Source organism: Lissotriton helveticus, chromosome 1_1, assembly GCF_964261635.1.
Source record: "Lissotriton helveticus chromosome 1_1, aLisHel1.1, whole genome shotgun sequence".
Classification (NCBI taxonomy): domain Eukaryota; kingdom Metazoa; phylum Chordata; class Amphibia; order Caudata; family Salamandridae; genus Lissotriton; species Lissotriton helveticus.
Window position 1 is genome coordinate 307,923,825 of NC_136057.1, and position 25,565 is coordinate 307,949,389.

The window sequence follows — 25,565 nt, forward strand, 5'->3', positions numbered from 1 at the left end:
GAGTACGGGCTTCAGCGCTCAGATGGGGACTGGGGGCCAGAGCATGATCTCCACGCAGGCTATAATGCAGCCTGTATGGAGAACATGTGAAGTGTGCTTGACTGTTTTGGCGGCCCCAAAGGTCCAGCCAATCAGTCATTGCACACTTGGAGTGGGCAAACCACTCATCCCCTGCCCTGCTCTGAAAGCAGCGCAGCCCTGCGTGCCCGCAAAGCTGCACAGAAACATAAAATGCTATAACTGTGGTTTCATTAATGTTAGATCCCTTGCTAAACATACATACGAGATAGCAGAACTTATTTCAAATTATAAATTGGACGTGTTATTCCTCACTGAAACTTGGGCTGATGCAGCGTCCGACACAGGCTTCATGACAGCAGCACCTCCTGGATTTCTAACATTTAGGCTTGATAGACCCCTCAAAAGGGTAGGAGGGCTGGCCATCATATACAGAGAAAAACTCGGAGCTAAATTAATCTCAGCCTTGAAACCTCACTGTGAAGCGGTTCATTTTGCTTAGAAATCAATTTGTCATTTTTTTTAGTGGCATTCTTTTACATCGCCCCTCCCCCCCCCCCCCCCACCCCCCCCTCCCCCGCCGGGGTCACAAAGTTGCTTCAGTGGTAATATCCACTCACTTTTAGAATCCGTGCTAAGCTCAAATAAGTTCACTATTTTGGGTGATTTTAATTTTAGATTTAGAATATGAGTGGCAGGGCATATTCTAGATGGTATTGTCACCTCTGAACCAATATTTACAGTAAAATAGGCCCATCCTTTATCTAGGACAGACCACTCTATTATTTTGTTTGACCTTAAATCCTCTAAAGTACCCAGAGGCACACTGTAGGTCACATCAGACAGTATATTTAGCTTGGAATAAAATTGATTCTGGGAACCTCTTGATCCACCTTAACAATTCTCAACCTACTATCAACGCAAACCCAGAGTTGGCAGTTAGAGAATATACAGAGTGACTTAACACAGATTAATTTGAGGCCACCACTTGTTACGAGCTAAGTGAGAAACTAGCTAATATCAGCTCAGGTCAAAATCTGTTTTCATGTTTTACTTTGGTAAACAAGCAAACAGAAACAGGTAGAAAAGCTCATTTTGGAAGCTAAATCAGGATCCCCATAGGATCCTTACCCCCTCCCCGCCCCCAGTGCTGAGAAGCATAGTCAGTAAAGTATGTTCCATTCTTGCAGAAATTTTTAACGCCATGTTTAAATCTGAAGTTTTTCCAACTTCATAGAAGGACGCATCTGTCCTCCCATTGATTAAAAAATCCAAGCAACTATCATCCCATCTCCAGGCTGCCAAAATAGTTGAGAAAGTTATGAACCTCCAGCTAGCTCAATTCCTACATGAAAATGACTTGCTTGAGTCCTCTCAATTTGGATTCCGCCCGGAACACTGCACGGAGACTGCATTAATCAAGGCTACAGAGGAGATTAGGGCAGTGATGGGCAAAGGTGGAGCTGCTGCCCTATTTCTCCTCGATTTATCGGCAGCATTTGATACTGTAGATCACAACCTGTTGAAAATATGCCTAATAAAACTTGGTGAAAAATATTCTGCACTCTCCCTGCCATCTTCTTTTTTGACGGACACAAGACAATTACACTAGGCCACTTTAAATTGGCACCTTATGTGTTGTCTTGTGGAGTTCCACAAGGTTAATCTTTAAGCCCATCACTTTTTAACATTTATGTGTCGGAACTAGCTCCCTTGATGCAACAATTTGGGTTTAGTTTGACATCCTACGCAGACAACACACAGATTGTGGTGGCTGCCTATAAAAATGAACCCTCCTCCTCATGTCGGTTTCAACACTGTATACTAGTACTAGAAATTAACAGCTGGACGAGCAAGCATTGTTTGAGGCTTAACTCCGAAAAAAACAGGATAGTGATCTTTGGCAATCTCCAACCTACTTGGGATGCCTCATGGTGGCCTGCAGAGTTAGGAGAATTGCCTAAACCGGTATCCACAACTAAAAACTTTGGAGTTGTCCTTGATAACAAATTGTCCTATTCACATCAAATAAATGCTATTGTTTCTGCCTCCTTCTATTCAATTAAGAAATTAAAGAAAATCCTTCCTTATATCTCAATTAACTCTAGGAGGACAGTTGTGACTGCACTAGTATTATCGAAATTGGATTACTAACGGTTTGTATCAAAACATGCAAAGGCAACACCTAAAAAATTTGCAGATGATACAAAATGCAGCCGCAAGAATCCTACTGAATCTGCCTGAATACCAATCTGTCTCCAAAGAAATTCAGAAACTTCATTGGCTTCCGGTAGCGAGCCGCTTTAAGTTCAAGACCTTGTGCTTGGCTTAAAAAGCAGTGAACAACACAGGAACTAACTTCTTAAAAAATATTTTCAAGTGGAAACACCCTTGTAGCCAGCTTCGCTCTACTGATTCCAGGTTCATGACTGTGCCCAGGTTTCGTACTTCCAAATGGGGTGGGTCGAAGCCTGAGGTATGGAACCGCGAAACCTTGGAATTCTCTCCTGATGCATATCAGATGTGCAAATTCTTTATCATCTTTTCAAACAAGTCTTAAAACCTGGTTTGAACAGAATTAGGCCGTGATCCAGTTGTGTTTTTCATTGCCAAGACAACTCAAGATATTTGTGCGCTTAACAAGTTTAAAAAACATATTATTATTATTATTATATTAAATTTATACGGCGCACAGCTATCCGGAGGTTTCCCGGCTCCATAGGACCACACGCAACAGAAGGAACCATGTCTACTGATTAAATAGCCAGGTTTTTAGGCCTTTACGAAAGATCTTTGTGGCTGGTTTCATGCCCAAGAAATGAGGGCAGCGAGTTCCACAATACTGGCGCCAAATAGGAGAAGGAACGTCCGCCCATGCGTGATAGTTTGAACCCTGGGACTTGAAATGTAGCTTCTGAAGAGGAGCGAAGTGCATGAATCGGAAGATAAGACTGGAGCATAGATACAGGGGTGCTGTGCCTTGTTTAATTTTATGCATATAGCATAGGGCCTTAAATTTGTTCCGGTTCTCAATCCTAAACCAGTGAAGATCCCGGAGAGCACCTGAAGTGGGCGATAGTTTAGGCACATGGGAAAGCATTCTAGCCGCCAAGTTCTGAACCAATTGTAGTTTATGAGCTGTCTCTTTGTTGGCTCCTAAATACAGGACGATACCATAGTCCAGCCTAGACATAATCAAGGCTTGAATTATGTTTTTTTGGGTGGGACCAGGCAACATCCAGAGTATTTTACGGAGCCATTTTAAGATGATAAAGCAAGTAGATGCCGTCTTGACTATTTGCTGTCTCATAGACAGCTGATCGTCGAGCATCACGCCTAAATTGCGTGCAGCTTGCACCGGTTCGAGTAGTTTGACCATTTCTTGCGGCCAAAGAAGTGGACTCCAGAGATATTTATTTTTCCCCAGGATCAGAACCTCAGTCTTTTAAGCACTCAACTTAAGCCAGTTTGTATGCATCCAACTGGCTACTTTTTGCAGCCCTATCTGTAAAGATGAGACAGTGGAGGGTTCGTTGGAAGAAAGCGAAAAGAGAAGCTGGGTATCATCTGCTTAAGAGAACATAGATAGCCCAGCTTCTTACGCAATACCAGCTAGAGGACTGACATAAAGATTGAATAACCACTAAGGATTGAGCCCTGTGGTACTCCATACAAAGACGTATAGGTCTTGGACCTGGCCATCAGTGAAAAAACCTGAAATGTTCTTCCAATGAGAACATTTTTAATCCATAATGTAAATGTATGAAACTTATATAGCGCAGGACTTACCCTGGGGCATCTCCGCGCTTGCTTAGGGAACCCGTCCTGGTATTCCCCTGTGAGAAACCCCGGCAGGGTGTCCACAAGGTGAAAGCCAGGCATCCCGCCGCGAGGGGCCGATGTGGAGATTAAGCAAGCTATTGCCCAGAGTCGCAGAGTGTGACCCCGTGAGTCGAGTAGGCACCGGAGCGAGAATTGTCGAGACCGTGGAATTTATGAGCCCGAGACACGCCGAGGCGGGGAAGCGAACCCTGGTCCACGGTCGATCTCAGATTCCGGGTCTGCCGCCTCTAACCACTGAGCCACACTTCTCCACTCTAAAGCTGGGCCACTTATTCCAATGGACTGGGGTAACTTTGAAAGAACTAAGTGGGACACCATATCAAAAGCGGCAGTCAAATCCAATAAAATGAGTGCCATCATTTCCCCTTTGTCCACATGCTGCCAAAGTTTTTCTGTAACTCCTGGGAGTGTTGACTCTGTGGAATACTCAGCCCTAAAGCCTGATTGGGACACATGTAAGATTTTATGGGTTTCCACATACTGCGAAAGCTGTTGATTCACATGTTTTTCCAAAATTTTAGAAAAAACAGGGTAGCAAGGAAATCGGACGGAATTTAGACGGTTCAGCTGGGTCGGCATTCGTTTTTTTCCGTAGTGGAAGAACCATCGCGTGTTTCCATTCAGGATGTAGGGTAGCCTCTGTCAGTGATGCATTAAGTAAATCCATAATAAGTTCCAAAAAAGTGGGTTCTAATTTTTGAAAAATATGGACAGGAAGCGGGTCATTGGGGGAGCCTGATTTAAGATTATTTAGAATGGAATAAAAGACAGAGGGTCTAATGGCTGCCAATCAGTGATACTGAGACTAGATCTGAATCAGGAGACTTGTGTGGCGTGATACAGCCAGACGAGGACAAGGAGTTGGTTAATGGCTGTTCGATGTTACCTGTAGTTGTACTTAAGTCAGCATACATTTCTCAACTTTCTCAATAAAGAACTTCACCACATTTTCACAGTGTGTTTCATTTAATACTGGGGGCGTCGGTTGAGAGGATGCTCCCGAGAGCTCCTTAACTATTTTGAACAATACTTTAGATTTATTATGTGCCAATACAATAGTATTGCTTACGTGTTCACCACGAGCAGCTTTACACAGAGCGTTGTATTCGTTCTTAGCAAGTTTATAACTCTGCTTGGAATCAGGAGCGTAATCTCTCTGCCAATATCATTCCAAGGCCTTGCACTTGGTTTTTTCGACTTTCAGCTTTTCTGTAAACCAAGGAGCAGGAGGACCATGATTATTTAATTTCTTGCAAGATATTGGGAGGCAGGCATCCACAGATGTCGTGATCCAAGTGAGGATAGTATATACATCCGAGATTCTTATGGAAGAAATCTCCTGAATATTTCTAGCAAGATGGAGGTTGAGAAAATCAACATCTAATTTCTTCCAGTCTCTGTGCTTAAGATCGGATACGGAGGAAAGAGGACTGTACAGCCGCAAATCAATTACCACTTTAAAGCTGACCAGGAAATGGTCAGACCAGAGTAAGGGGAGGGCCATTTGACAAGAAATGTTAGGTAGGTTGGAGAAGACAGGATCCAACAGATGGCCAGCCCTATGAGTGGGACCAGAATTACAGAGTGACATATTCAAGGCTTCTAGATCAGTGACCAAAGTGGAGCCAATCTTACATACAGGATCATTGAGATGAATGTTAAGGTCCCCCATAATAGAAACATTTGCAACATCCAGCGCAAAAGGAGCAATAATTTTAGTTAGTCTAACTGCCCATGGTACCGCAGGGCTGGGTGGATGGTACACCAATAAACCTGAAAACGTGATTTGGGGAGTTAAGAGGAGCCTAAAAAAGCCGGCTTCACAACCTTTACAGGGTAGATTTACCCAATTGCACAAGAAGTCTTTTTTTTAATTACTGCGATGCCACCCCCAATTTTTCCTTTACGGTCCCTTTTAACAATTGTATAATTAGGAAGTAGGGCCACTGCGATATCAGGCCCCCGAACTCTCATGTAGCCAAGTTTACCATTTTTACAGTATCACTAGGGATGAGTGCAACATAAATTGCCTAAGAACTCAAGGTTTTTAAGTGGATGTGACCAGAAAAATTAAAACTCAACAAAACAAATACATTCTCAGTCACTTGCATTGCATTCGGCCATATAACATTCTGTACCTAAGTGTTTATCAATGTAACCTGGTAATGTGCGCCTGTGTTGTGTTTGATTTTTGTTTGTTAATTACAAACAGCTTAACTAACAAATAAGAATAACATTAATCAGCCTGAACTAAACACATTCCAAGGGTAACAGTACACAAATGCAATTACAGAGGTGAATCCAGTACCAATAAATCCAACCCCATTACCATATTCCCCCAAACCCTTAACTGGATTTATGCAAAATTCCTTAACCTTAACCATAACCTTACAACTTATCAGTACACCCTTAACCATATACCCTTAACTCCTGTGCTCCAAACCCTTAACCCTGTACATTAAACTATAACGCTATCGCCTTACCCATATACCCAATCCCAACCAGATCCATTCCCCCACATCCTAAGCCTATATACCCTATGTCCTACACACTTAAAGCAATACCTTTAACACTATGCCATATCTCCTCTCTATACCCCTAAAACCATTATGTAGGAAAGCGATCCTTTTTGGCCTGATTTCCCTGATTATTTTGACTGATGCTGGTGGTTACTAACTTTGCTGAAAGTGCCATGGGCTCTGCTAACTAGACCATGGCCAGTTCTCTGTCCTTAAAAGGTATACGGTGATTAGTGTAGTTACAATCGGCTAACACAGCCTACCTGTAGGTCCCTGGTACATGGTAGGGCATGTAGGTTTAGGGACCTCAGTGGAATTGATGCACTTAAATATGCATTGCTGTGGTGTATGGTCTCATTTTAAAGCCAGCTCTGCCTTGCTGGGTGGTTGTAAAATAAAACTGTGTCCAAATTCGATTTTGGAACTAAAAGTACCACCAAAACCCCAAACGACTTTTCTATCACATATAAGTCACCACTAAGGACTGTCCTAGGTGTACAAAGAGTAGGGTGCCTTGATATAAATAGCAGGGACATTATAAAATATGTTTTATACGGCCTGGTGAGGAAGAAATGGACAAAGTCTTTTCCCCCCATTGTAGTGTTGCTAGCTCCATAGGCTAACATAGGAAGGCAATATTAAACTTTAATAAAGTCTAACCTTTGATTGGAGTAAGCCAGCAACATGATTCAAAGTATCAAATAATAGTTACAATAAATCCAACAACTTGCCATGGTCACATTTGTTATAACTATTGCAGGAAAGTTATTCTAGAACTTACTCTCTTGAAGTTACCAAAACAGCCCTATAGCAGCCTCTTCTGACTGACCAGCCTCTGACAGCCTGAGCCATGCTGCTCCCTGAGTTGGAGTGAAGAGTCCTGGGGCTGAAACAATACAGCCACTTGGTGGGAGGAGATTTTCTTTCTGGAGAAGCCAGAGGCAGGAAGGGGTTTGGGGAGATAAAGTCAACATCAAAGGTGGAAACACAGTAGTGACAAGACCCAGGCCAGCATCCATTTCCTTGATACCCATCCAGATGGGACCCACACCCACCCCCCATTAATTAGATAGGAAAGGGCTGGAATAGGAGTGTAGGTAAAGGTTATTCTCACCTGTGAGTTGGGATAGCCAGACCGACATTCCAAGAAGAGAATGTTTCCATTTTGATTTTTGGTGAAATGTGCATTCTGGGGCAAACATATGCCACACTTCCAAGGAAGTAATCAGAGCAGCTGGTGGCAACTTGAGCCCCATTCATTGAGGTGCCACACACCTCTTACCAGCCCAGAATGGGGAATAAATATGGGAGATATGCAGGAGCAAAACACACAAGATGATGGACGGAATGTTGCACAATGGCAGAACATTCACCCCCAGTCACAGATCTGGGTTTAATCCATCATTATCGTGCTCAAAAAGCCACCCCAGTTCAGACATGGCCATATGCAAATCAGTCTTGACCCTGTGCCTCATGGGAACAGTCCAGACTGAACTGCCAAGCCATGTCTTCCCTGGACCAGAATCAAGCATCCTAGGACCGGTTTCTGGCTATCAGCCGTCTTCAGCCAGGATAGCTTGACTTCAGTGGCGTGGTGAGCACGGGACCCATGTCTGGGCATACCCTTCCCACATAGGGTGAACAGCAAAACACACAAGATGATGGACGGAATGTTGCACAATGGCAAAACATTAACCTCCAGTCACAGATCTGGGTTTAATCCATCGTTATTTTGCTCACCAAGCCACCCCAGTTCAGACATGGCCATATGCACATCAGTCTTGACCTTGTGCCTCATGGGAACAATCCAGACCGAACTGCCAAGCCATGTCTTCCCTGGACCGGAATCAAACATCCTAGGACCGGTTTCTGGCTATCAGCAGTGTTCAGCCGGGATAGCTTGACTCCAGTGGCGTAGTGAGCATGGGACCCACGTCTGGGCATACCCTTCCCACATAGGGTGAACAGCAAAACACACAAGATGATGGACGGAATGTTGCACAATGGCAAAACATTAACCTCCAGTCACAGATCTGGGTTTAATCCATCGTTATTTTGCTCACCAAGCTACCCCAGTTCAGACATGGCCATATGCACATCAGTCTTGACCCTGTGCCTCATGGGAACAGTCCAGACCGAACTGCCAAGCCATGTCTTCCCTGGACCGGAATCAAACATCCTAGGACCGGTTTCTGGCTATCAGCAGTGTTCAGCCAGGATAGCTTGACTCCAGTGGCGTAGTGAGCATGGGACCCACGTCTGGGCATACCATTCCCACATAGGGTGACCAGCAAAACACACAAGATGATGGACGGAATGTTGCACAATGGCAAAACATTCACCCCCAGTCACAGATCTGGGTTTAATCCATCAGTATTTTGCTCACCAAGCCACCCCAGTTCAGACATGGCCATATACAAATCAGTCTTGACCCTGTGCCTCATGGGAACAGTCCAGACCAAACTGCCAAGTCATGTCTTCCCTGGACCGGAATCAAGCATCCTAGGGCTGGTTTATGGCTATCAGCCGTCTTCAGCCAGGATAGCTTGACTCCAGTGGCGTAGTGAGGACGGGACCCACACCTGGGCATACCCTTCCCACATAGGGTTAACAGCAAAACACACAAGATGATGGACGGAATGTTGCACAATGGCAAAAAATTCACCCCCAGTAACAGATCTGGGTTTAATCCGTCACTATTTTGCAGGAGCCCCTCAAAGCCCTGCCTGAAAAATCTGGAGAAGAAGGACTGCCTTGCTGGACACTTGGACTGTGCCACAGAGGGATGCAATTTAAAAGGACTACACCTGCTGCACTCTAAAGGCTCCACATAAGAACTGTGACAGTCTTAAAGAATATGGAGTAGACTCTCTGAGCAGCAACAAGTAGAGAAGTGCTGGAAGAAGTCACCTCCAACATCCATTGAAAGGACAACTCCAGCTGTCCAACTTCACCTGGATTTTCCTGGACTGACCAAGTGCACTATGGGAGTTAGAGTCCCAGACCCCAATAGGCAAACTGGAAGTTCTGAACCCTTGGCTGGTGCTGTTGAACCATTCCTGATCCTCAAGCAACATTTCAGAAGAAGATCTTAAACTTTGGGATCTTTTTTGCCAAGTTTTGTGAAAAAGCTCCAGAGAAAGACCCACATCAGCGACAAGAGTCAAGCCTGTGACGTCGGTCGACAATGAATGGGTCTGACCAAGCTGGTTTGCCCTGCTGAAAGCTACTGAGCTCCTTGACGTCAACAACGAAGACATAGACCTCCGGGGCTCACCAAGGCATTGTGCTGCAGTAGGCCGTCACAGTGAACCCGAAATCCAGTTCCAAAGACCTGATTCCTTGACGTTGAGAGAAGAGCTCCAAAAAAGTTAATAATTTAGAAGGTCAAAACTTGACAGGTCCAACCGTTCATCATATCTGACGAGTGCTCCATTGCGGTCAGCCTGAAACGTTGAATTTGTCACGGTCCAGTGTGACCAGATAGCCACGGTTGTTGTGTTACACTTTTTGGAGTTATAAAGTACATTTTTTAATTGAAACTTTAAAAATTCATATCTTAGGTTCTCTACATGGAATTTTGTTGTCTTGGTGTCATGTTAAATGTACAATTATTCTCTATGTGTATAAATTGGTGTTGGATTTTTGTTGTGTGATGTCTTTTACTAAATTACTGTTTTGTGAAAATAAATGCTTTATACACCTGTCTCCTAACATAAGCCGGATTGCTCGTCTGCCAAGCTACTAACGATTGAACAAGGATTCATTTTTTTTACACTTGACTGGACCTTATTAGTGATTGCAGTATTATTACTAGCTGCAGGTAGACCTACCTGAACCTACTAATAACTGACTTTCCTACACATACCCTTAACCCTAAACCCATTACCTCTAACACTTAACCCCTGAGCTCCATACCTTAAATGCTTTACCCCTCAAACCGATACCACAAGCGTTTACCCCAACCCCTCAACCCCATTCTTACCCTACGCACCTCACCCCACATACTAAATCCTTTACCCTAACCCTAAACTTTTAATCTATTAAATACAGTTCTTAGCTTATACTTGTGGCCCTACATCCCTATATCTTAAACCTTACACCATTCACCTCTAACATGTAGTTCCTTCCACTCTTTGACACAGCCTTACTTCAATATATCTTGGAAGCAAACACTGAGGGCAGTGTTTCCTTTTCAAAGTACTAATTTTAGAAATAATATTTTTGAAGTGTTATACTAGTGTAATATTGCCTTTTTTGGCTGTGATGTTGGTTACATGGTTTCTTCATGATGTTAAAAAGAATGTTCCAAGTCTAAGCAGCCAGTTGCTGGAGTTGAGGTGTACTATGAATGCATCGCTTTCATCTGTTGCCATACATATATACTCAAGTCTATAAAACTAGTCAGAAACATTAGAGGAGCAGAGGGGTTCTCAGCATCACATGAAGCCATACAGTTTCAACCATACCTGAGATCAGCCATTGGAAAACAAGCCTTCAAGAACATACTAGCATTTGGGCTCTTAACAATGCCCATATGGGAATACTGGGTGCACTGAAAGAGCTTGACACAGAGGCACGGGCAATGTAGGCTGTGTCAATACCATCTGAATCAGCTGCTCACATTGCATGTTGCTGTGCAGGCCTGTTACAACTGAGGTGAACGCACCTAAGGCTTGTAGCAAGGGACAAGAGCATGCAAAGAGGCACTAAAGCTAATCTACACCCTAGTGATACCAAAGGAATTTGCTCCATTTGGCAAGTTCTTTTCGGAAGCTGGCCAGCTCTTACGAGAGGACAGGCCAATACCGGGGGCTGCCACTGCAATGCAAATCCCTAAAAATTAACAGAATAAAAAGGCAGGCTTCTAAGTATATAGGCGCACTATTGTATAAGTTGACTCTAGCTCAAACCATTGCTCCTCCTGTTAAATCTGAAACATATATCTCAGAGACAACTTGTGACAGAGTCTACACTACGGGGCAGATTTATGAGGCCCTTGCGCCTCTTTGCGCCGCAATTGCGTCACTTAATTTGACGCAACGGCGGCACAAACAATGCGCCCTATTTACAACATGACGCATCTAGGAGATGCGTCACGTTGGAAAGCCCTGCGCCATAAGGAGGCGTTCCTGTGCAGGGGGGGCGTTCCTGCGCAGGAACTCCTCCTAAAAGTGGCTGAGTGAAATCTATGAGATTTCACTCAGTCACTTTCTACATCAATTCCTTACGCCTGCTTGAAGCAGGCGTAAGGGTGACGCACCATGCATTGTAGGGGTGGCCCCTGTGCATTGCAGGAGTCATGTCGCACTTGCGACATGACTCCAGCAATGCGTCGCCCGTACGCCGAAAGATGCGTCACGCATCTTCCCTGCCTTGCACCATGGTGCGCCGCATTGTAAATGCGGCGCACCATGGGTGGCGGAGCTGTGGCGCACTGTGGCGCACATTAACTGGCGCATCCCTGGGGATGCGCCAGTTAACATAAATCTTCCCCTACATCTCTAAAGGACACTCAGTACTTTTATATTTTTAGATACTACGGGCCTCATTTATGAGGCCTTGCGTCAGTTTTGCGCTTCCGATGCGTCACTTTTTGTGACGCCTCGGCGGCGTAAAACATGCCCCCTGTGGCGCACTATTTACAAAGTGACGCATCTAAGCAGATGCGTCACTTTGTAAACCCCTGCGCTACATTATACCTGCGTCAGGTATAATGTATGCAGGGGGGGCGTTCCCCCGCAAAAAGCCCCGTAGAAGTGACGGAGTGAAATCTATGAGATTTCACTGCGTCACTTCTAGGACGCCGTTGCGTCAAAATCTTGCGCCTGCCTCACAGCAGGCGTAAGACTGACGCAGACCCTTTCACATGGGGCTTGCCCCATGTGAAAGGACGCATTGCTGGAGTTGCGTCACTTTTGTGACACCATCCAGCAATGCGTCACTTTTGCACTTACAGATACGTCAGAAATACTGACGTATCTGTCACTCCTTGCGACATGATGCGTCATACATTAAATATGACGCATCAGGTATGTCGCAAGGAGGGCGCACTGAGAAGTGACGCATCGCTGCTTTCACGCAGCGATGCGTCATTTCTCATAAATGAGGCCCTACCACTTTACAGTGTTGCCTTTTAGCTACAGCCCTAGGGTCTTGACTTATCTGTTTTTCATGCAGGTGCATTATTTGTAATGAAATGCCATTATCTTGTATCACAGAAGTCGAATTTTAAACATAGAACATCACGAGACGCTGCTTATTTGCACAATTGTCATTTCAACCTATTTATGTTTGTACAACTCCTTGTTTCTTGTACTTGGCACTTTTATAGACTTGATTTTCTAAATAAAGTATTTTACTATTCAATTCTCCAATACCTGACAGTACTTTTCCTTTTTTTCCTAACAGATTGATAACGGAAGCCTTTTCGCTGTAGTCACAGACAGCAAGACAAAGAATGATAAGACAATCAAAAATGGCAACATACCCTCTCACAAAAGCAACTATTCAAACAAAGTTGCCTACTGTGTCACTGACGTACCACCGTGGTACTTATGCCTTCTTCTTGGCATTCAGGTGAGAAGAGTAGGAGGCTGGAGTTGAGGGTAGGTGTGAATAGACAATCAACAGGACAGACGTATTATTTGGATTATTTGTCTGGGGCATGGGTCAAAACGTGATGTGGGTTCTCTTTTCCATTTTACTATGGGTATAGAAAATATTCCTCCAGGGAAAGAGAACACTGACAGGTATAGCATCCGGCACCATTTAGTAGTATGGCAATGAAAACTACCTTATTCTTACGAACAATGGCATGCCTACTTTAAGTTAAAATTCATAAATTATTTTTGCTGTAGGAGAGAAGGGGCCCTGAAAAATGTGCATCCTGGGTTATAATTCTCCCTCTGTTCCGTCTCTTTTTGATGGACATTGGGATATGAGGCAGAAAATGGGACATGCAAAGTCTGGCCAACACAAGCACGGATTGTCTCCATGGTTATGGTGTACTACAATGAGGCATTGGGGGTACTTAGCCTGCCTTGAGACATCCCATGCAGACCCCTAGAGTCCCTTAACCTGATTCCAGAACCCTCCCTCTACTTTCAGAGACCCCAGCCCATTCTTAGTCACCCAAGACTGATCCACATGGACCTTCAACAATATCTCAGCGTACTCCTTTAACATCTCCACTTGACCTTCAGAACATCCACCTGCCCCTCTCAGTACCTTCAGACTGTGCAGCATGGTTGTGTATAACCTCAATCTGCTTTTTAGTAACCTGGGTGTGACCTCAGACCTCTCAATCATTCATTGAGAATCCTTCAGTGTGCCTTCAAAGAAACCCAAGCTGCCCTCTTCTCAAATGGTACTTAAAACACTCACGAGCGGTCCACAGAGACCCATGGTATGCTCTCAGATACAGCCAGCATGGCATCAAGATATACTTAGCCTGTCTTCAGTCATGTCCCAGCAGTACTCACCTCCTAACAGTCAGTCCTTGCAGACCCTCGACCTGCACTCAATCACCTCTGGCACCTGCTCAAAAGACCCTTTTTGAAATCTCAGCCAGCCCTCAGAGCTTCTAAGAGCCTTCCATAGCTTTCGGGCACGCTGATCATTGGTCCATAGACACTTATTTACCTGGTTATCATACACTCGGAGACATCAGTTCTTCCGCTGGCCTTGTCTTCAGCAAATTGGGAGATAGGCAACCATGCCTGCCCATCCTCAAGGTTTTTCACTGCAAGCAACGAGGATTTACTTGGGCCACCGGAGAACTGAATTGTAAACTGTTTTACTGATCTGTGAAAGTGGGGATCGTCCCTTCTCATACTGTGTGTTTTATCTCTGATCACCAGCACTACCTGACTGCCTTGGGTGGTATTGTGGCCATCCCATTGATCCTGTCCAAAGGGCTGTGCCTGACACATGATCCACTGACTCAAAGCCACCTCATCAGCACCATCTTCTTCGTCTCCGGAATCTGTACCCTGCTTCAAGTCGTTTTCGGAGTCAGGTTAGTGAAGCTTTGAACTGTTGGAATTAAGATGCTTGTTTCAATATAGACTGCCAAAATATGGACCATTTCCATGACAGTCTAAATCCTCTCACTTATACCCATTCTTTAAAATAGTACTTTCTCATGGATGGATCCCAATCTTGAAGTCATATTTTTTAACGATCTAGTTCTAGTTGGAGCTGAACCACGGACACTTTAGCATTTAAAATACAGGGCACACAAAGACCGGTCACTGGTGTAACAAAGGCCCCCACAGCCCCTGCAACACAGAGGGGCCTTTGCTCCAAGCAGCCACCTCAGCACAGTACCCTGGCCTGAGAGATCCTGAGTGAATTCAGAGGGGGTCCATCCATGTACTTTTGCAGAGGGGGCTCCAAATTTTATTACGCCACTGCACATGGTAACTTGGCACAGAACCATCAGGCTTAACTTAGAAGCAATGAGTAAAATTTTTGGGAAACACTTCAAACAGTATCAGAGTAAAAACTTGTGTTTGCTTTGTTTGCTCTAAGTTGGCAGGGCATGCCCAAATGTGAGTCCTTTGCTCACTTTGCCACTGGATTCAACCTAGCATGGCTGATGAGGGGTATTACCCCAACACTGTTCCCAGGATGCTTGTTTCCAGTCCAGGAAAGACATGGTTTGGCAGTTCGGGCTAGACTGTTCCCATGAGGAACAGGATCAAGACTGATTTGCATATAGTTGGGTCTGAACTCGGGTGCTGAAGTGAGCTAAAGAACAATGATGGATTCAACCCGGATCTGTGACTGGGGTAGAGTTTCTGAAAAGTGTCAGCGCTCCATCCACGTACCTGTGTTTGCTTCAAAGTAAAGACACAACACAAAAAGGATCCCACACCAAGGGCATCATTACGATGCCACCGCAATGTCAAACGGGTGGCATCCATTAGGAGGCATCCATCAGGAGGCCAGCCATGGAAAGGCAATGAGTTCCATGTCTTGGAAGTACTAGTCTTGCATGCGTGAGAAAGACTGGAATTTAATTTACTTGCAAGTCCCAAGTAAAGTAAAGGAATGTGAACCTACCAGCACCCACTGTATATAAACTTATTTTAACAGTAACACTCATTTTAACCATAACATCTTCTTAACTGATGCATTTTGTAGAGAAATCTGATATTGCTGAAATAGCAAAAAAAACTCTTTAGACTAAAACATGTTAATTGCGGTATATATTTTAAGTCCTTTTGACATTTTAGTCAGTTCAATATGATATAATACACATGATTTCGTTTTGTATTGAGTAAATGTATCAGAAATGCCAATAAACACTGTTAAAAACATACATGAGTAAAAAACATTTAGGGGCTCATTAGGATGTCATGACGTTCCCCACTGCCGAGCCGGCAGTGGCCACCAGCACGACATCGTAACGAGTAAAACCCCTTGCCATATTACAATGGTGGGGGTTTCATGGCGGAAGCAAAGTGTGTCCGCCGCTTTTCCGACTGTCGGTAATCGTTACGATTGCCGGCCGGGCAGACTGGGGAACAAATATGGTGGTGGTGCCTACCAGGCACTGCCATCCATATTGGAAAACACACAAGGTGATGGACGGAATGTTGCACATTGGCAAAACATTCACTCCCAGTCACGGATCTGGCTTTAATCCATCGTTATTTTGCTCACCACGTCACCCCAGTTCAGACATGGCCATATGCAAATCCGTCTTGACCCTGTGCCTCATGGGAACAGTCCAACCCGAACTGCCAAGCCATGTCTTCCCTGGACCGGAATCAAGCATCCTAGGACCCGTTTCTGGCTATCAGCCGTCATCAGCCAGGATAGCTTGACTCCAATGGCGTAGTGAGCTCGGGACCCACGTCTGGGCATACCCTTCCCACATAGGGTGAACAGCAAAACACACAAGGTGATGGACGGAATGTTGCACATTGGCAAAACATTCACCCCCAGTCACAGATCTGGGTTTAATCCATCGTTATTTTGCTCACCACGTCACCCCAGTTCAGACATGGCCATATGCAAATCAGTCTTGAGCCTGTGCCTCATGGGAACAGTCCAGCCCGAACTGCCAAGCCAAGTGATTGGTCTCACGGGGACCTGCTTTGGCCTACTCCGGATGTTACGCAAGTTCCTTCCCCTGCTATCGGAGGAACATAGGAAGATCACGGTGCAGGCGACTATAGGCTCGAGAATCGACTATTCCAACGTCCTTTATCTCGGCCTGCCAGAATACCTGCTTCAACGGTTACAGGTTGTCCAGAATTCGGCAGCACGTGCCATCTTTGGACTATCTCGCCGTGCTAGAGCCTCGGGCCTCCTGGAGGCTCTGCACTGGCTCCCTGTCCGGAAGCGGATAATTTTTAAGACTCTCACCCTGGCACACAAAGCCTTGCACACCTCCGGAGCAAAATACCTTCAGAAAAGGTTGACTTTTTATCGTCCTGCCAGGTCGCTCAGGTCTGAAGCCCTGTTTCTTGCGGCGGTTCCTCGTGTGAAGAGAGCGCGCATCGGTGGCCGCTCTTTTAAATTACTAGCGCCGCAGTTGTGGAATAAACTGCCTGTGTCCCTGCGCAGCATTCCCAATTTGTTGGCCTTTAGGAAAGGGCTCAAAACCTGGCTTTTTACCTCTTAGCCCTGGCCTCTATTAGGCTTTCTTCTCCTCTGGTTTTCCTTTATTTACTCTCCTTGTTGTGTTATGAGATTAGTGTGCAATTCAAAGCGTCGGGACACTCTTTCGAGTAGCCGCACGCTATATAAAACCCCGGTATAACATAACATAACATAACATGTCTTCCCTGGACGGAATCAAGCATCCTAGGACCGGTTTCTGGCTATCGGCCGTCATCAGCCAGGATAGTTTGACTCCAGTGGCATAATGAGCACGGGACCCATGCCTGGGCTTACCCTTCCCACATAGGATGAACAGCAAAACACACAAGGTGATGGACGGAATGTTGCACATTGGCAAAACATTTACCCCCAGTCACAGATCTGGGTTTAATCCATCCTTATTTTGCTCACCAAGTCACCCCAGTTCAGACATGGCCGTATGCAAATCAGTCTTGACCCTGTGGCTCATGGGAACAGTCCAGCCGAAACTGCCAAGCCATGTCTTCCCTGGACCGGAATGAAGCATCCTCGGACCGGTTTCGGATTCATAATTCTCATCAGCCAGGCTATCTTGAATCCAGTGGAAGAGTGAGCAAGGGACCCACGTCTGGGCATACCCTGCCAACATAGGGCGAGTAAAGCAATACCAAAGGGGATGATGGACGGAGCGTTTGAGCAAATCAAACACTCACCCCAGTCAACTGATCTGGGTTTAATCCATCACCATTCTTTAGCTCACGCCACCATCCCAGTTCAGACATGGCCATATCCAAATCTGTCTGACCCTGTGCCTCAAGGGAACAGTCCAGCCCGAGCTGCCAAGCCATGTCTTCCCTGGACTGGAAACAAGCATCCTGGGACCGGTTTCGGATTCATAATCCTCATCAGCCAGGCTATCTTGAATCCAGTGGAAGAGTGAATAAGGGACCCACGTCTGGGCATACCCTGCCCAAAGGGTATGATGGACGGATCGTTTGAGCAAATCAAACACTCACCCCCAGTCAACTGATCTGGGTTTAATCCATCACCATTCTTTAGCTCATGCCACCACCCCAGTTCAGACATGGCCATATGCAAATCAGTCTGACCCTGTGCCTCACGGGAACAGTCCCGCCCGAACTGCCAAGCTATGTCTCCCCTGGACCCGAAACAAGCATCCTGGGACCGGTTTCTGATTCATAATCCTCATCAGCCAGGCTATCTTGAGTCCAGTGGAAGAGTGAGCAAGGGACCCACGTCTGGGCATACCCTGCCAACTTAGGGCGAACAAAGCGATACCAAAAGGGGATGATGGACGGAGCGTTTGAGCAAATCAAACACTCACCCCCAGTCAACTGATCTGGGTATAATCCATCACCATTCTTTAGCTCACGCCACCACCCCAGTTCAGACATGGCCATTTGCAAATCAGTCTGACCCTGTATCTCATGGGAACAGTCCAGCCCGAACTGCCAAGCCGTATCTTCCGTGGACCGGAAACAAGCATCCTGGGACCGGTTTCTGATTCATAGTTCTCATCAGCCAGGGTATCTTGAATCCAGTGGAAGAGTGAGCAAGGGACCCACATCTGGGCATACCCGGCCAACTTAGGGCGAACAAAGAAATGCCAAAGGGGATGATGGACAGAGCGTTTGAGCAAATCATGAAAAGGCTGGCGGGAAATGTTTTGGGGGACCATTGCGGACCCCCGGGGAGTGGGGGCTGTACTTGGGGGGTACCGATGGTACCCCCCTACATTGCTATGCTCAAGGTGGCAGTCACCACGCGGTGCCTGTCACGTTGTGCATGGCAATGCACAACATGCCTCTTTGTCATTGCTGCAGGTCCTGCTTACAGCAGCAACCGCTGCAACGTCGAAGATGTAGGATGCGACCATCAGGGTGGCGGTCGCATCCTAATTGGAGGTGCGGAACTGAAGCAGCCCTGGCGGCCGGTCCCAGCACCGCTAGGATGGCGGGCAGACTGAAGTCCGCCCACCATCCTAATGGGGCCAATAGTGAAGACTGATTGATTGTAATGATCTGTCCAGCCTTTGGTTATTTCTGACCAAGGACTTGCTTTGTTACCAACATACATTCACCTAATACTGCAGCTGGCCCTGGTCCATAACTGTTCGCCTTAATGTTTTTCAGACTCCCAATTCTCCAAGGCGGCACCTTTGCCTTCTTGACTCCCACCCTTGCCATGCTCTCCCTCCCGAAGTGGCAATGCCCGGAATGGACACAAAATGCTAGCCTTGTAAATGCCTCATCACCAGAGTTTGTTGAAGAGTGGCAGTCAAGAATACGAGAGGTAATATTTGTCATGGTTTTTTAGTCTTTATTGTTTTTAGTGAGCCTTTGAAATAAATTTGGGTGTTTAAGTATGTTGGGCCCGATTCACAGAATGAACTTAAGACTCAATCTCACGCTTACTACTATTTTGGTATTCACAAAATGCACTTACTACTTTTGGCATTCACAGACTGAACTTACTACTTTAGGTATTCACAGAAGTTAGGATTTTGCCTTAAGTCTGTCTTAAGTCTTTCTTAAGTTTGTCTTAAGTTTGTCTTAAAACAAACTTAAGACAAAATCCTAACTTCTGTGAATACCAAAAGTAGTAAGTTTATTCTGTGAATGCCAAAAGTAGTAAGTGCATTCTGTGAATACCAAAATAGTAGTAAGTTTAGGATTGAGTCTTAAGTTCATTCTGTGAATCGGGCCCGTTGTCAATAATGTACGGTAGGATTACCTCCAAGACCACCTCCCAATGATCATGCTTCATATGCAGAGTTAAAAATTCCACACTCCCTAAGACTAAGGGGCATATTACCAACGTTAAGCGATATTTATCGCTAACGATGCTTAGCAACGAATATTTTAACGCTAAGCATCGTCAGAAATTATCGCAGATAAACCTTGCTATTATCAAGGTTTATCGCAAATGCGATAAAAAACTGCCGCAATCCATGAATATCGCTGAAAAGTCAGCAATATTCATGCATTACCGAGCTAATGCTCTTAGCCATGTTATCCACCTCCCATTGGATTACATGGCTAAGAACTGCTCAGGGCAGGTGTTAGTTTTTGGAGATATTCGCGCTTAGCGCGAATATCTCCCAAAGTTGGTAATAGGAGATAGCGATGTTAGCGACTGTTTCCAGTCGCTAACATCTTGGCACGCCCACTTTGCATGTCATTAGTGATAAATATCACTGACATGCAAAGTGGGGCCCAAGATGGTCGCTATCTCCTACTAGCTGTCGCTAACTGGTGTTAGCGACAGCTAGGTAATAGGGAGATAATTTTATCTCCGCTTTCTTGGCTTTTAAAGCCAAAAAAGCGGAGATAAACCCCCTTGATAATATGCCCCTAAGTACTCTATTTCAGCATTATCTGAGAAAGGGCACAAGCAGAAATCAAATATACACAGCTACAGTACCCAGTTACATTGAAGCTCATTGTTAATGTTGGTGATTGCTTATCAATTTCTAACATTTTCTTAAGAAAGGGATTAGAGAAGGTCTACTTCCGCCCTTTAAGTCTCAAGATATGGTACCGAGCTAGCGAGATATTGGACTGACACTGTAGCTTAGGTTTAGACATATAAACAGTGTGTTCACACATGTACACCCAGCTGATCCATCTAATGCTGTATCTGCACCATATTCCTTACAGTTCGGCCATGACACCACCAACCTCTATGCCATGGATATCCAAATCTAAAACACAAGCACTCAGTTTTAGTCCAATCTTCACTCAACCAAATGCTCCGTTGTTAGTTACTGTGTCAAAGGTGGCCTGGGAAGCTGGCACTGTTTATTGTACAGATTGTTTAAAAACATATAATAGTAACTCAGTCCTCTTGAGGGTAAAGCCGAGAATAATTTAAATGCATTTAAAACAGAAGAGAAAATAAGTTAGAAACAGGAAACATTAGCAAAGAATTTATGAGAAAATTAAGAAAACCATTGCAAGCAATTAGAATATGAATTGGCAAAGGTAATAGGTGTGGTTGTTCTATAAGTGAAAGGGCTTATTTATTAATTGGCAATTATGGGGATGCGGATTGATGAATAGGTGAATGTGAGAATGCATCTATGAATGGATAGATGAGTGATTGCATGGATAGATTAGTGATAGTATGCATTTAAAATAAATTCATGTGAAAATAGTTGAATAAGTGATTGCATGGAAAAATGGGTGGGTAAGTCGATGAGTGTGTGGATTGATAGATGCAACCAGGTTCCACTAGTCTTAAAGACTGAGGGCTCAGACATCTGTAGCAATAATGCTACTTGGTGTTTGGACTTAATATACAATAAAAAAATATTGTGTAACATAAATATGGTGTTGTAAAAATATAATCGAAAGAAATATGGAAGGTAAGAATATCGTTTCAAATGTTGTTTATTATATCGTTGTTAAAAATATTGTTCATTTAAATAGCCTTGTAAAAAATATCATTTTTAAGTATTAATTTTATATTTCTTTTAAACTGTTCTATTTTATTTTTCTGTTATTTTTTGGGTTGTGTTTAGTGAATTTGTATAGTGAATTAGTTAACAATGTTTTAACATTTCATTTGAAATATGAAATAAGTTTTGATAATATATCTATTTAAAATCCAGGAGCAGGGTCTTAGGGTTTTATGGGAAAGGGGCAGACAGATTATTTTTAAATATGTACATTTTAAAATATGTTTATGTTTTCATTTCAATTATTATTTATAAATGAAGATGTATTTGTTTAATAATTGTTTATACATTTATTAAGTTTTATTTGTTGAATACTTGCATAATGTCTTTTTACATTTTTTAATATAATGTTTGAATTTATATGCCCTTTATTTAATTTTAAATAATTGTTTAATTGTGTGTATATATCATAGTATGTACTTTTTAAAATAAATAACCTAAACATTAATGTAATAATAATGTATACATATTGTTAGTATTAGTTATTTTTGACTTCTAATATTTTAAACGTCCAAAAAAATGATGCATCAAAAAAATTATACATTTGTATATATTCATACAAATATCTACTATATTAATGTTTTATAAAAAAAATATATAGAAATACTTTGTTTACAGCTATTTCTATAAATGATACAATTATATATTTAATTGTTTTATGTATTGTAATATGTGTAGGTTGATTTGGTAATATACAAATATGTCAGTTGTTAATTAAATAAGTATATAGTTGATAACATATATTAATATTTAAGTCTTTTGAAATTATACTTTTAAGTTGTTATTTTGCAAATGAATAGTATTTATAGAGACTTTTTAGGGGTAAATATAAATATTTAATTTATTAGATTTTTTAAATATTTAATTCATTAATAAAAAGATATTTTGTAGAGCAAGATTTTCAGTTTAGTTGAAAGACTTTTATTTTGGCACAACGTCCATAAAAGCACATAGAAAACAATAAAATGTAGATAAAACACATTGTAATATGTAATAGTAAAACCATGGTACCAAAACACATTATTGAAACAGACCTTGAAAAAGACAGAATTATGTGCAATGTTGTTATTAAAACTTTAAAAATATGATTGCATTTAGTCAGCAAAATTGGGGAACTCACAAAGAAAGATGGAAAAATTCAATCAGATTTTAACTCACCTATAATCGAGCTGTATATGATTACACATACTAATTTCATTATGTATCAACTCTCAGAACAGCAGCACCGGTTTGCTTCTCAGGGGAGTCACACATTTGCCCTAGCTCTCCACATAGCCTGCAAAAATTGGGTAAATGCATAAATCGGTGGCTTGCCGGAATCGTTTTTTAATATCCGTAGGGTAACTTTATACTCCCTGATGCTCAAATTCCGACCTAGGGGTCGATTCTGATGTCCTTTGGAAGGGCTCCAAATTGGATTTGTGTTTGACTAATCTGATCCGGAACCCTTGTTTCCGACCGAATCGTACACAATTTCCAATGACCGAGTACGATGCCTGGAAACCTGTAGGGCTGTCTGAATCGGTTCTGAAGGGCACTGGGACAGGATGCGTCTTTCGGAGCCAAATCGGTTTCCGAGCTATCGAGTATGATATTCAATTCTGACAGCCTTCCTAATTAGTTTCTCCGGAACAAAGGGGCCTTCCCAATTAAACCTGTAGGGGTACCCAAGGGACCCCCCTTTCCAACCATGCACATTATAGCAGGCACCATGGGGTGACCACCTCGGCCAGTTACATCGGTTCGCAATCTTGGGGCCACACTGAATGATAAAATGAACACTGAAACCCAAGTTGCTAAAACGGTGGGAACGTGCACAGCTCTCCTGCGCTCCCTGCGCAAAATTATGCCATTACTACCCGCTCAAGCTCGGGAGCAGATAATTAGGTGCACCATCCTCAGTCGCCTGGACTACTGCAACGCGCTGTTACTTGAGTCCCCAGTTGCCCTGCTCGACCGACTTCAAAGAGTTCAGTCGGCCGCAGCCAAATTAGTTCTACGTTGGACTAGGAGATCTTCGGCCTCAGCGGCCCTAGCTGAACTACACTGGCTCCCGCTTAAACAACGTGTGGCCTTCAAGTCCCTCTGCCTTGTTTTTAAAGCGCTCCATGGAGCTGGACCTAAACCTCTGCAGGCCATGTTCACATGGTATACCCCTTCCAGAGCTCTACGCTCAGCCTCAGCCCGTCTGGTGATTGTTCCTAAATATAACAAAGTCAGGACGGGGGGCAGATCTTTCAGAGTCGCAGCGGCTAAACTGTGGAACAGTCTGCCTCTTGATATCCGTCAAATCTCACAGCTCCTCCCGTTCAGGAAACGCATTAAGACGTGGTTATTCCCTTAGAACAACCCCTCTTCCCTGCTCCTCGCTATCTGTTCCCCTGAGTTAAGAGTATTCACCAGCGCCAGGAAACCTGCAAGGTGTCAGCCGCGCTTTATAAATGTTTAAAATAAAAATAAATAAGGTTTCCCCCAACCACCGGTTTCTTCGGTGGAAGCCTGTGCTCTCGTTCGGAAGACAGGCTCCCAATGAAGTTAAAGGGAGTCCGATAGAATCGTATCCGAAAGCATCCGGATACAACCAAATCGCTTGGTCTAACACCCCCGATCCGAGTCGTCCGGAAAGCATTCAGGAACCAATTCGGTAGGAATGCTTTCTGAACAACATCGGACTCAACCCCATTGTGGGAGAAACTAGCAATGCCTACTGATCATATTGGCTGGTCAAAAAAACATTATGTGTTGTAAGGTCTCAGAAAGTACTCTACAAAGCCAACCTTCTGCCCTGGGGGCTTTGGCCCACTTTGCGGGTAACTAGTGGAGAGGTAAGATCCTATATTGGTAGAGCAAATACAGACTCCTAGCGAGGGTAGGCTCTATCTCCTCCAGAATGTCTTCTCTGATAAAGGAGTCTAGGACTGTGGGAAAAACGTTAGTCAAAGAGCCTCGGCTTACCTAGGAGTGTATTAAGGAAAAGCTGTACTGCCAGTAGACTAGTTTTATGTTAGACTTGGATATCATCTTTGCCCATTCATTGGCACGCCACAAAGTTGTGAACCCAATATCTCCCAAGATGGCTTTCATATACTTTATCCAGGGTATATTACAGGAGCCCACAAAACTAAGGGCCTCATTACGATGGTGGATGGTCAGACCGCCATCGTATCGGGCAGGAGACAGTCCGACAATGAGTTAGTGGTTCTACCTGCACTATTACAATATGAACACCAGTTGGCAGTTGAAAAGTGCTTTTTTCTAGTGTGGCTTGTGCTGCGGCCTAGGAAAAGGGCCACAGCAGCCGTACTAGAAAAAAGCACTTTGTGCACACCCATGCAGCATGTGCCAGGCACCATGTAAGGATTGGGCGTAGACCTGTTTTATCGGATAGTGCTCTTAACCCAAGATTGAGTCTAAGTGGTAATAGGGGAGTGCTAATGGGAATGCCTACAAGTAGACACAATAATTGTTATGCAGATACATCGATAATGACCCCACAGCTCTGCTCTATAGGAAACTGTCCACAGGGCTTGATGTTGATATACCTGTGGTGCGGGCTGTGCGGGTCGAAACTGTGAACTATGTGTTAGCTTGATTATACCTCCTTCGACTTGCTCTAGTTTTCGCCTACACTGCGTAATGTCTACCTGCCACCCAGGTGTTCAGTTAATGCGATGCCCAGACATGTGAAAGTGTGCACTCTCTCAAGAGGAGTCCCTGCTAATATAGGGCTGGCCCTAATCAAGTGCCCTGTATTCAATATCATATATTTAGCCTTGCCCACATTTATATCTAGGCCCGCACCATACAGATTCAAGACATTTTGGAGGCCTATGGGAGACTTAGAGAGGAGGAGAGTGTAATTGGCAAACATGAGGGCTGGCATCCAAATGTTTGTCAACTTAGAGGCATTATTATTACACCCCTGCCCTACCCCCTTTGCTCACAGGGCACAGCTCTGTCCACTCGCAAGCCTGGCCACACCTGTTGTTATTAGTTAGTTATCATGCAACCTCTCAATAATATCTTGTAAATAGTTGGGTACCCCCCATCTCTTACAGAACACACCAGAGGGTCGGCATAGATATTAAATCAAAGGTGAAGCAAATGCC

At 44.1% G+C, this 25,565-nt stretch overlaps 1 protein-coding gene across 2 annotated transcripts in view; it reads left to right on the top strand.

Annotated features, from left to right (window-relative positions):
• Window positions 1–25,565, top strand: part of LOC144799717 (solute carrier family 23 member 1-like) — a 171,931-nt gene that overhangs the window by 56,869 nt on the left and 89,497 nt on the right. For both annotated transcript variants that reach the window (XM_078671265.1, XM_078671340.1), the window contains 3 exons: window positions 12,792–12,959; window positions 14,243–14,400; window positions 19,130–19,289. In XM_078671265.1, the coding sequence (XP_078527391.1) occupies window positions 12,792–12,959; window positions 14,243–14,400; window positions 19,130–19,289 (486 nt within the window). The remainder of the gene's footprint in view (window positions 1–12,791; window positions 12,960–14,242; window positions 14,401–19,129; window positions 19,290–25,565) is intronic.